This window comes from Marmota marmota, unplaced genomic scaffold, assembly GCF_001458135.2.
Source record: "Marmota marmota marmota unplaced genomic scaffold, marMar, whole genome shotgun sequence".
In the NCBI taxonomy this organism is placed as follows: domain Eukaryota; kingdom Metazoa; phylum Chordata; class Mammalia; order Rodentia; family Sciuridae; genus Marmota; species Marmota marmota.
Window position 1 is genome coordinate 56,120,688 of NW_025999968.1, and position 11,679 is coordinate 56,132,366.

The 11,679-nt window shown below is 47.6% G+C and overlaps 1 protein-coding gene across 5 annotated transcripts in view; it reads left to right on the plus strand.

The window, feature by feature from the left end:
- Nucleotides 1-11,679, plus strand: part of Dop1b (DOP1 leucine zipper like protein B) — a 99,992-nt gene that overhangs the window by 43,749 nt on the left and 44,564 nt on the right. For all 5 annotated transcript variants that reach the window (XR_007347758.1, XR_007347757.1, XM_048803651.1 and 2 more), the window contains exons 12-18: nt 313-415; nt 1,336-1,527; nt 4,361-5,036; nt 6,186-6,457; nt 9,955-10,107; nt 10,732-10,832; nt 11,488-11,678. Coding sequence is in view for 3 of the 5 variants with exons in the window: in XM_048803651.1 (XP_048659608.1) it covers nt 313-415; nt 1,336-1,527; nt 4,361-5,036; nt 6,186-6,457; nt 9,955-10,107; nt 10,732-10,832; nt 11,488-11,678 (1,688 nt within the window). In the remaining 2 variants the exon portion in view is untranslated. The remainder of the gene's footprint in view (nt 1-312; nt 416-1,335; nt 1,528-4,360; nt 5,037-6,185; nt 6,458-9,954; nt 10,108-10,731; nt 10,833-11,487; nt 11,679) is intronic.

An 11,679-nucleotide genomic window follows, 5' to 3' on the forward strand; every position in this document is an offset into this window, starting at 1 on the left:
TTTGGTTTGGGGTCGGGGGCCTTGGATGTGCACGATGAAAGCTCTGAGGTCTGCTGGGTGTGGAATCCCACACAGTCATGGAACCACCCACATTTGCACCAGTGGAGTTCAAACCAAAGGAACCGAGTTGGGAGACAGATTCAGGGCACTTGCTGACCCTTCTCTGAGTTGGTCACCATAGCTTAGGTGTTAGAACTATCAAAGCTGTCTTTCATTAGGTTTGAAATGGATGCATTACTATAAATCATAAGATGCTTGAAATTACTGTAGGATGTAAGATGAATCTGATTTTCTTTCTTTTAAATAATGTAGACCGGTGAAGCAGAGTAACGCTATTGGAAAAGGCGTCAGCCCTGCCCCCACGGTCTCGGAGCTCTGCACCCTCCTCGTGTTCCTTCTGGATGTTATTCCCTTGGTAGGTGCTTGCTGTGGACAGACAGCTCATGCTCTTATTAGTGCTGGGAGCCTATTTTATAAACCTAAAAGTACTGAAAAGCAGCTTTACCTAAATACACACACACACACACACACACACACACACACAGATCTTTATGTTTGTTTGGCTATGAAGTGTGTGTCTGGATGTAATCTCTCTTTTTTTTTCCTTTCTTCCTTTTTTGAGGGTACTGCAGATCAAACCCAGGACCTCATGCATGCTAAGCACATGCTGTACTACTGAGCTATGCCCTTTTATATTTTGAATATCTCATTTGAAAGGTATTATAACATTTGGCCAGTTGAAAGTGGGCAAAACTAAAGTTATATAAACCAGATGATGGGATGAACTGATATTACAGTTACTTAGGTGTGAAAGCAATTATACTTCCTAGTTAAAATTGTGCACTTGAGCCAAGCTTGGTGGCTCATGCCTGTAATCCCAGCAACTCAGGAGGCTGAGTCAAAAGGATCATAAGTTCAAGGCCATCTCAGTAACTTAACAAGACTTTTTTCTCAAAATAAAAAATAAAAAGGTCTGGGGATGTGGCTTAGTGGTTAAGCACCCCTGGGTTCAATCCAGGACAAAAAAAAAAAAAAAAAATTGTGCAATTGGCCAATCTTTTTGAAGAACATTAACTTTCTTAATATAGAAATATAGAAATTCACATGGCAATTTTATTTTTTCCTTAGGTCTTGTAAAAAGCCACTTGACAGGAGAGAAAGACATTCTTGACTTGTCTAGAGCAAAAGGAAGCATTATTTTGTCTTCTGGTTTGAGAATTAATGTGAAGTTTATGCTCTTGAACCCAGAATTGTCTAAAGTGACATTTTGAGGTGCATTATTTTTCTGGGTGGGAAACTGGGAACGTGTGTATGAATGGTGCTTTTATTCCACAGGAGCTGTACTCAGAGGTGCAGACCCAGTACCTTCCTCAGGTGCTCGGCTACCTGGTGCAGCCTCTTGCTGAGGAGGTAGAAGCCTTAAGCTTACCTGAGCTCACGCACGCCTTGAAGACATGTTTCAAGGTGCTCAGCAAAGTCCAGATGCCACCTTCCTATCTAGATACAGAGCCCACAAGTGGAAACTCGGTAGGTGCCTGGGGAGTGAGCTGGCTCTCGTGTCTGGGAAGTGGGAGGTAATGAGGGTTGGTCTGGGCAGGATTATGGATGAGAAGGTGTACAGGTAACACATCAAGTAAGCTTGTGAAACACGTGAACACTTTGAAAGGTTTCAGTGTTACTAACCTCCCTTCATCTCACCCCTCCCATGCTACATAGCTGTGGTTAATGGCAAGATATAGCTAATACTGCGCAGCTACACTCAGTGCCTGCATGTAGCCGGCTTCAGATCTTTAGATGGGTAACTGTGGATGCATGTGATTTGGGTTACTTAAAAGGCAAGCTCTTGGGCTGGGGTTGTGGCTCAGTGGCAGAGCACTTGCCTCACATGTGAGGCACTGGGTTTGATCCTCAGCACCACATAAAAATAAACAAAATGAAGATATTGTATCCATGTATAACTAAAAAAAAAATTAAAAAATAAATAAATAAAAGGCAAGCAACCATATGGATTGCTTTGTAGGGCTGCTGTAACAAAGTTCCTAAGACTGGGTGGTTTAAACAACAGAAATTTTTTCACAGTTCTGGAGGCTGGAGAGCAGTATTAAGGTGTCCACAGGGTTGGCTTTTCCTGAGTGCGCCACAGAAGGAGACTGTGCAGGCCTTTCCCAGTTTCTGCTGGAGTGCTGGAAGTCCTGGGTGTTCTTGGTTCATTGAAACATCTGTCTTCATGTTCTTGGGACTCTCCCTGAATGCATATATCTCTGTGTCCAGATTTCCCCATTTTATGAGGACCGAAGTCCTGTTGGAGTAGCACCTATCCTAATTCTCACTCCATTCTCACTTGATCATCTGCAAAGACCCTGTTTTCAAATAAGGTCACATTCCAGGGCACTCGGGGCTAGGATTGAGGTTCACGGTCCAACCCACGGCACACACTTGTGACTTTCTTTGGTTTTCACTTAGACAATATTTGGGGGACATGAGTACTTAAAAAAACTGTCTTCCTCCTGATAGATCATTTGGGTTCTTTCTAGTTTTTCTCTGTTCAAAGCAATTTCACAGGCAGCCTCCTTCCACAACTGTGCTCAGGCGCCAGTGTCTCTGAAGGATGAATTTTTGACAACAGGTTGTGATTGAAAAGCACGTACAGCCTCTTAATCTGTGAGAGATGTTGACATGTCTTCCAAAAAGACAAACAGTGATAATCTCAAATGTTTGATACCCATGTTCTTTGAATTATTTTTATTTCCTTCTTTATTTGGAGATTTGAAACCAGTTCAGAGCAACGGCAGATGGGTGCAAACAGACTAAAAATTGAGGTGTTCAGAGAAAGTGTCGCAGGTATTGATTATGGTTTGGTGGCAAATGAGTGATCAATAGACATTCAGTCTCAGATTATAGATTAATTACAGACTTAGAATTTGTGTTCTTTTTTCCTCTGGCTGTTCTAGCTGTTAGAAAAAATGTCCTGAAATAAGATCCAAGGTACAAAGCTTAAGTGTCTGTCTGCTTGACAAAACCACTGAGCGAGCCAGCTTGGAGAAGGAGACTCATGGGGCTCACAGTCCTCGGTCTTCAGCCCACAGTCACTTAGCTGCATTGTGTCTGAGCCTGTGGTGAGACAGAGCATCCTGGTGGGAGCAAGGGCAAGAGCTGCTCACCCCATGGAAACCAGGAAGCAGAGAAGGAGAGACGGACAGGCAGACTGGAGACAGGCTAGACCCTTGCAGTGGCCCGCCCCAGTGACCTGCTTTTTCCCATCTCCTGAAGATTCTACTGCCGCCTGGGGATCAGGCCTTCGTTGTTCAACACAGGAGCCTTTGGGAGGACATTCCAGATCCAAACTAGAACATTAATCATTTCTAGTTTACAGATATGAATAACAACACACTTGTAAAACCACATTCCCCGTCTCATTCTTCCTGAAAGCACAGTGGGGTAAATGCTAAGGAATTTCACGTTGACTATAATGTCTAAATAATAGTATAGGAAAAGAGAAAAGTGTTTAATGTGTGAAGTGTCGTCACTGTATGTGTGTGTTCATGTGTGACATGGACAGGTTGAGTATCCTTATCCAAAATGCTTGGAACCAGATGTGTTTTAGATTTTGTAATATTTGCATATACACAATGAGATATCATGGGGATGGGACCCAAGTCAGAACATAGAATTCTTTTATGTTGTATATACACCTCAGACAGTATTTTTAGTGCCCCTTCATTTTGACTGTGACCCGTCATGTGAGATCAGATTTGAAGTTTTGCATTTCCAGCTTTGTGTCAGTGCTTATAGAGTTTGGATTTTGGAGCATTTCAGATTAGTGATTGTCAACCTGCGTGTGTGTTTTGGAGGAGCTGCTCTGTGCCAGCTTCCTCTTTGCTTTATTTCTTTGTGCCTTTATTTTGCCATCAACTCATTTTCCTATTCGTATTTTTAAATTTGTCAAAATAATTTTTCTTTTGTTTTGGTGGTGCTGGGGATTGAACCCAGGGCCTTGTGCATGCAAGGCAGACACTTTACCAACTGAGCTATATCCCCAGCCCAGTTAGAAACAATTTTTAAACAACTGTTTTGAACACTGAAGAGTCTCAATAAATAAGACAAAGTAGACTCCAAGGCTGGCCGGCCTGCTGAGCGTGCTTGTTCCTCCCCTGGGGCTGTCATCTCCTCCCCTGCCCTCCCCTGCCCTCTTATTACACACTTTTACAGGGGACTCTCTTGTTGCAGGGAGTTATGTTTTGGAAAAAGAGGTTTGAAACACATTCACCGTTTGTCTGATTCGTCTGACACTTGATTCACTGACCACCACAGGTGGTCTTAAGTGATGCTCACAATACAACGTGTTTTTCATCTTTTGCAGAGTCCAGTAAAAGGCGAAATCACTGTGGAAACAAAGGCAGTGGTTCCGGTGGATGAAGATGCTTCCTTTCCCCCACTGAAATCTGAGGACAGCGGAATCGGGCTCAGTGCCTCATCCCCAGAGCTTTCTGAGCACCTGAGGGTCCCTCGAGTTTCTCCTGAAAGAGATGACATTTGGAAGAAGGGTGGGAGCATGCAGAGGACGTTCCTTTGCATCCAGGAGCTGATTGCCAACTTTGCCAGCAGGAACATCTTTACAGTACCACTGACCACGTCTGGGGAAGAAAGCAAGTCTGAAGAGCCTGCAGGGCAGAGGGCAAAGGGCGGGCCCCAGAGCACGGTGGGTGACGACGCGGGCAGGAAGAACTCATGGGAGCCCAAGCCCCTCACTGTGCCCCAGTTTAAGCAGATGCTTTCAGACCTATTCACCGTACGTGGGTCTCCATTCAAGACAAAAAGTTCAGAATCGCCGTCATCCTTGCCCAGTAGCCCTGGCAGAAAAACAGGAGGAGAATGGGATGTTGACCAGGTGGTCATCCACCTGGAGGGCTCCAAGGAGGACTGCAGGGAGGCCTTTGCCGCCGCCTGCCACCTGCTGCTGGACTGCGCCACCTTCCCTGTCTACCTGTCTGAGGAGGAGACGGAGCAGCTCTGTGAAACTCTCTTCCAGCTTCCAGGTGAGAGGGAGGCAGGGAGCCTGATGTTGAGGACGCTGTAACTGAGGTGGCTGATGCTTACAGACCAGCTAAAAGTGTGTCAGCCAAGAAGGGACTGTGCTGGGGCATCCCAACCCGAGATCCAAATTTTTTTGAGACTGACACATGATTTTGAAGCATTTTGGATTAGTGATGCTCGATCAGTTAAGGCTATGCAAATATTCCAGAAATCCTAAAAATCTAAAACCTGATGGGCTGGGGATGTGGCTCAAGCGGTAGCACGCTCGACTTGGCATGCGTGCGGCCCGGGTTCGATTCTCAGCACCACATACGAACGGAGATGTTGTGTCCGCCGAAAACTAAAAAAAATAAAATAAAATAAATATTAAAACCTGAAGCACTTCTGGTCCCAGACCTTTTGGATAAGTGATGCTTAGCCTATATCGGCCACAGTTGTTTCCCTCCTTATTTCGTAATCAGGTGTATATAGTTTTATGTTTGTCTGATGCTGGGGATTGAAGTTGTATACATTTTTAGTTTGTGTGTCATTATATAGCAAGTTGATAAGGGCTGGGTCTATGTTTTTAAAATTTGAGTGTCTGGAATAGCCCATCAAAAGATCCATCACATTAACCGTGCCCAGTCATAGTAAGCAGATAGTATCATGATACCCATTGTTAGAGATTTATGTATGGCTTGCATGGGCACTATAACAAAGGGCCACAGCTGGGTGACATCAATAATAGAAACTTACTGTTTCATAGTCCCCAAGAGGCCAGAGGTCCAAAGTCAAGGTGTTCCCTGGGCCATGCTCCCTGAGATTCTGGGTTGAACCTGCCTTGCATCTTCCCAGAGCAACCTTGGCCCTCTGGGCTAGTGGCTGCCTCTCTCCAGTCTCTGCTGCTACCCTCACCTGGCGATCTCCTCGTGTCTCCTCACTTGGCCTCTTCCTCTATAAAGGACACCTTGATGACCTCGTCTTAACTTGGTTACATCTGTACAGGCCCTATTTCCAAGTAAGCGTAAGCGTCACACCCCCAGGTTGGCACACTGCTGTCCAGGTGACTCTCCGGTTACTGCCGGACCCAGGATGCCATAAAATTTGTGGATTAGAAGCCAATCTCACCTGGATCTGCTTGTTTCTGTCCTCTCTGGCTGCCTTCCTTTCAGGAGCCAGCGATTCCAGCTTCCCATCGTGGCTGAAATCCCTCATGACCATCTGCTGCTGTGTGAGTGATTGCTACCTCCAGAACGTGGCCATCTCCACCCTGCTGGAAGTGATAAACCATTCCCAGTCCCTCGCGCTTGTCATTGAAGACAAGATGAAACGCTACAAAAGCTCTGGGCACAACCCATTCTTTGGCAAGCTACAGATGGTAACATTGCCTCCCATTGCCCCAGGGATATTGAAAATCATCGCAGAGAAAACAGACTTTTATCAGGTACTTCCCACTAGGAAGAGGGTGGTGAGGGGTGAGCGGGCGTCTCTCTGAATCATTCACCTAGGGTCCTCCCTAAGAACACAGTGACTGCCCAGGGTAAGGTGCCGCAACTCCAGGGGCACCCAGAGGTTTGCTGAGACCCGAGACTACCTTGTCTGTCTGTATCCCAAGCTCCTGGCATGGTTTCTGGCTCTGTATTGGGCAAGCTACAGTGAGAGCAGCTTGGCCTGCAGTGCCCGGGAGGAGCCTCTGTCAATGAATTGGGGCTGGATGGAGGCAGGGTGCTGGGACCCCTCCTCTGCCCCCACTTGGAGTAGCCCTCTGCTAAGCAAAGGAGTGGGAAGACGACATGGTGGCGACCTGCCTGTCCCTGGGAGATGCAGAAGCCCTTGTCAGGGAGCCAAAGCAAGAGGGCACCCCTTTGTCTTGGTCACACCCACCAGGAGTGGATAGTCAAGTTTCTATCAGGCTGAGCTGGGTAGGAGGTAGAGAAGGAACCCATCCGCTCAAGTGCCATAGGCTCTTGTTGCTTCTACCAAGATAAAGATTTTCTTGAATAACTGTTCCTCCATTTCTTGAATGCCCTTAGCATAATCCCATAATCCCAGTGTTGTTCTTCACTAGTTAGTGGTAGTGTCTTTAGGGAGACAATCCCTAGGGCTCTGTGAACTGCTTTTCTGGCTCATCTTTGGTTCAGAGGCAGGGCTCTGTCCACAGTGTCAGGCCTTTGGGGAGCCAGTGTGCACTTGTTCTTTGACTTGGACACCACATCCTCCTTTCCCTTTTACCAAAGTAGAGTCACAGTGTCTATCTTGAATCTATTGAACTTGGAGCGAGGACCAGCACTACTGTAAGCAGCTGTTACTGGGCAAGTGTTTCCTTGTTCCTGCCTGCCTGGATCAGAAAGTTCGATATAATTACCCTGCAAGCACAGGGAAGAAAAAAGGAGGATCATGAGTTCAAAGCCAGCCTCAGCAACTTAGTGAGAACCTGAATCTAATAAAATATAAAAAAAGGATGGGGATGTGGGTGGTGGTTAAGTGCCCCTGGCTTCAATTCCTGGTACAAAAAAAAAAAAAAAAAAAGACCCTAGTCAATCCCCAGCACTGCAAAAAAAGAGAAGAAGAAAAAGAGATAAGACAGGCAGACAAAAAGAAGCTCCTCCCAGACTTCTAATCTTCCATATCTGCGAGTTGGGGCCTCTCCTCCCAACCCACTGCTGGTCTCTGGCTGCTAGGGCCTGGCCCCTCGCCCATGCCTATTTGCTCTTTCCTTGACTGCTCCTGTCCATGCTTCACCATCAGGGACTTCAAACTGGTGCCAGGCACTGTAGCCACACAGCACTAGGGCATGACCCAGGCACCCACAAGAATGGTGGGTCTGTTATGTCCTCAAGTGGACATTGTGGGATGCTACTGTGTACGGCTGGGCATCCACACCAGTGCACCCCCACTGAGAAGACACCACTCTGGAGGAAGAGGGCAGCTCCTTACCTGGGACAGCAGGGAGGACAGGGACAGTCTGCCCCACTGACTCTTGGCGGTTCAGCTCACCACCACCATCCAGGGCTCCTGGGGTGAAAGACCACACCTTTCCCAGCCCCTTTATGAGCACCTGCCCCACTCCCACTGGATCATCTCCTTGGAATAAATGAGGATCCTGGGCCTGTGTTGCTTCTTCTTTATACTAATCAGTAAGAGAGACTCAAACAAGATCATTGTTACATTGTTTCCTACACTTTTCTATTTCAAGGTGATACTTCCCCTTTGCCAGGCGTGGTAGAGCTTAGGAGGCTGAGGCAGGAGGATTGCAAGTTCAAGACTGGCCTCAGAAATTTAGCAAGACCCTGTCCCAAAATTTAATTAAACAAAAAAGGGGCTGAAGCTGTAGCTCAGGGGTAAAGCGCTTGCTTGGCATGCATGAGGCACTGAGTTTGATCCTTAGCACCACATAAAAATAAATAAAGATACTGTGTGTTCATCTACAACTAAAAAAACATACATTAAAAAAATGTTTAAAAAAAGAAAAAGGAACAAAAAGGGCTGGGGATGTAGCTCAGTGGTAGAGTACCCCTGAGCTTAATTCCCCAGTACTAGGGGAATTTTAAAAATTTCCCCTCAAAATTTTCAGGAACTAATATAGTGAGATTTCTATTTTATACATATTTGGGTTAGATTGTTACACAAAAGTTTGATTTCCTTGAAGTTTATTTTTAAACATGTATGCTAATTATTAAGTATTTGTTTTCATCTTTGTTCAAAAATAAATATTTTTAAATCTTCCAGAAGAAATCTTTTTTCATTTTTTTAAAGAAAGAGGGAGGGGGAGAGAGAGAGAGAATTTTTTAATATTTATTTTTCAGTTTTCGGCGGACACAACATCTTTGTTTGTATGTGGTGCTGAGGATCGAACCCGGGCCTCACGCATGCCAGGCGAGCGCGCCACCACCTGAGCCACATCCCCAGCCCCGAAGAAATCTTTTATATGTGCATTTGCCATAAGGGCTAGAAGGAGGGGATGGGATTCCTTTGCTTAGTTAGAAAGTCTTCAAAGTTTAATTGTAATTTGATCATTGGAAATTACTTTCCCCTAGAGAAAAAAATAAGAAAGTAATGGTTAGGGGCTCAAATTAGTCAGTAGTTAATTTATTGATTCGTGCTAGGAAGAGCTTTGTCAAATAGAAACAAATGAACCAAAAAAATGTTATGTGATCTAAAGTGTGCCTAGGCTAGAGCAGTCTGAAATCTAAACTGTTTTCATGACCTGAAAGAACTCCCTCCTGTGAGTGGGGACCCAGCCTCGCTGGGTCAGGCAACTCTACTTGTTGTCCTTAGGACTTGGGAAGGGCTGCAGCTGCTTGCAGACCCCTGTGTTTAAAAAGAGATCAGGACTAGGGAGATGAACAGATGGATTAGGGATGCGATTTGGGTACTGATGACACTGAAGCAGGCTCCTGGGCAGAGAAGGGATGGACATGTTCGTCAGTTAGCACTGGCAAGCTGTGACTCTTCACCAGTGCTGCATGGGACTGGTTGGAGCCTGCCCACAAGGGTGGTGTACTCTGTGTTCAGCTGCAGACTGGGCCATCCTAATAGCCTCTTTGAAGACACTGGGCTCCCTAGAGGGCATGTTTTTGGCTGGCCACGTGCTGACACAAGCTGAGTCTTGGTGTGTGTTTACTGAGAAGCTCCAATACTTCAGATCCGCCTCTGGTCAGTTCCCTTCCTGAACATGACATTTATGTCTAGATAAGAGCTTCAGTGCTTTTAGCCAGTCAGAAACCTCCAAATTTAACCAATAATGCTCCCTGTTGCTGCAGGACTCCTGGTGGGTGCTGGCTTTGTTTTGTGTTGGTAATGTGCATCTGGGTGTTAAGGATTCTAGAACACTCAGCAAACATAGGTGAAAGCCAGCATGTTGGGCTGGGCATGGGCTGGTGGAAAGGGGCCGGTGTTGCCTGTGTTCACGCAGTCTCTGCCACCTTTTCTTTGTCCCAGAGGGTGGCTCGTGTGCTTTGGAATCAGCTCAACAAAGAGACCCGGGAGCATCACATCACCTGTGTGGAGCTATTCTACCGGCTGCACTGCCTGGCCCCAACAGCCAACATCTGCGAGGATATCATCTGCCACGCCCTCCTTGACCCCGATAAGGTGAGCCTTCAACCCAACCTGCCACCACCCCCCTGCTGTGCCGCCCTGCTCTACTTGCCCGAGGCAGACTCATATACCCCCAGCAAAGGCTTTCCAGCTCAAGAGCAGAGCTGGGGCCTGGAGGATCTCTGGGATCTCGAGCCACCCGCTTTAGAGTTCTGACAGTGTGATTTGTGTCCTCCTATGTGAAGGCCACTAGGAGATCTGCACCAGCTGCCTAGCAGGGCTTGAGGGCTTCTGGGCTGTTGGCAAAAAGAGGCAGCTGCGGAATGTGTTGTCCTTTCAGAACTTGTTAAGTGTTGATGTGCAGCCTTGTTCCTTAAGGCCCTGGGCCTGGCACTTCCCCAGGGCATGAGGAAGCAGCACTCTGCTTAGTCCTTGGACCACTGTTCTCAGAAGTGACCCGGACCCCGCTCAGGGAGAGTCTAGAATGTGCGCTCAGTACACAGCAGGAAAAGAGGGAGGAGGCCAGTTTTCTCTTCTGCCACTGGCCAAGTCCCGCATGAAAACACAGTCCCTTGAAGGAAACAGGGCACTCACTTGTTATTGAGACGAGATTCACCGTGGCTGAGAACAGCATCCGTTTATACCACCAAGCTCCTCACCCTTTCTTTTCTGACCAAGGGAACAAGGTTGGAAGCTCTGTTCAGGTTTTCTGTGATCTGGCACCTGACGAGAGAGATCCAAGGCAGCCGAGTGACGTCCCACAACCGCTCCTTCGATAGGTGAGGTGGTGGGTGCCACGGAGACTAGGAGGCTCCTGGTCTGCATGCAGGGCTGGGGATGGAGGGCGGGTGAAGCTGAAAACTGAACCCCTGCATGTGAGCCGGCCCTGCCATGGCGCCCATGGTCCTCTGAGGGAAATTAGCTGGAAATGTGAGCACAGTGAAGAATTTTCTTGATATGGGGAGGAATGGGGAAGCTCAGCGTGCCTCAGTCACCAGTGGAGCTTTTCCAACTGACCCCCATGGGAGGACTTTCTGGGGCGGTGCGGAGAGTCCAGACCTCGCCTGGGACGCTCTCCACACTGTGCGTGCAGTGGTGCTGCCGACCGCCTTCAGGTGTGAGTTTTATTGCAGGCACATTCTGCTACACTTTGCTTTCTTCAAGTGCCCCACTGTCTCTGAGGTGGTGGCTGTGAGGCTGGCACACAGCACTGGGGTGAGGCTTGGGCTTCAGAGCATTAGGAGCTCCCCCCATCATTCTAACAGGAAATGGAGGTTGCACCACCTTGTCCTCCTTTGCCTGGTCTGTGACCAGCTTGCTGAAGCTTCCTGGGGTGGGTGTCCCTGTTGCTGACAGTGAGTGCCCAGTGTGCACACCAGGACTGGCAGGCAGGGCAGCAGGATGTGGACTTGGTGGTGTCACCTCTGCCTGCAGGTCCTTGTTCGTCGTACTGGACAGCCTGGCCTGCACGGATGGTGCCATTAGTGCAGCGGCCCAGGGCTGGCTGGTGCGTGCACTGTCCCTGGGGGACGTGGCACGGATCCTTGAGCCTGTGCTCCTGCTGCTGCTCCAGCCCAAAACCCAGAGGACCTCCATCCACTGCCTCAAGCAGGAGAACTCAGCTGG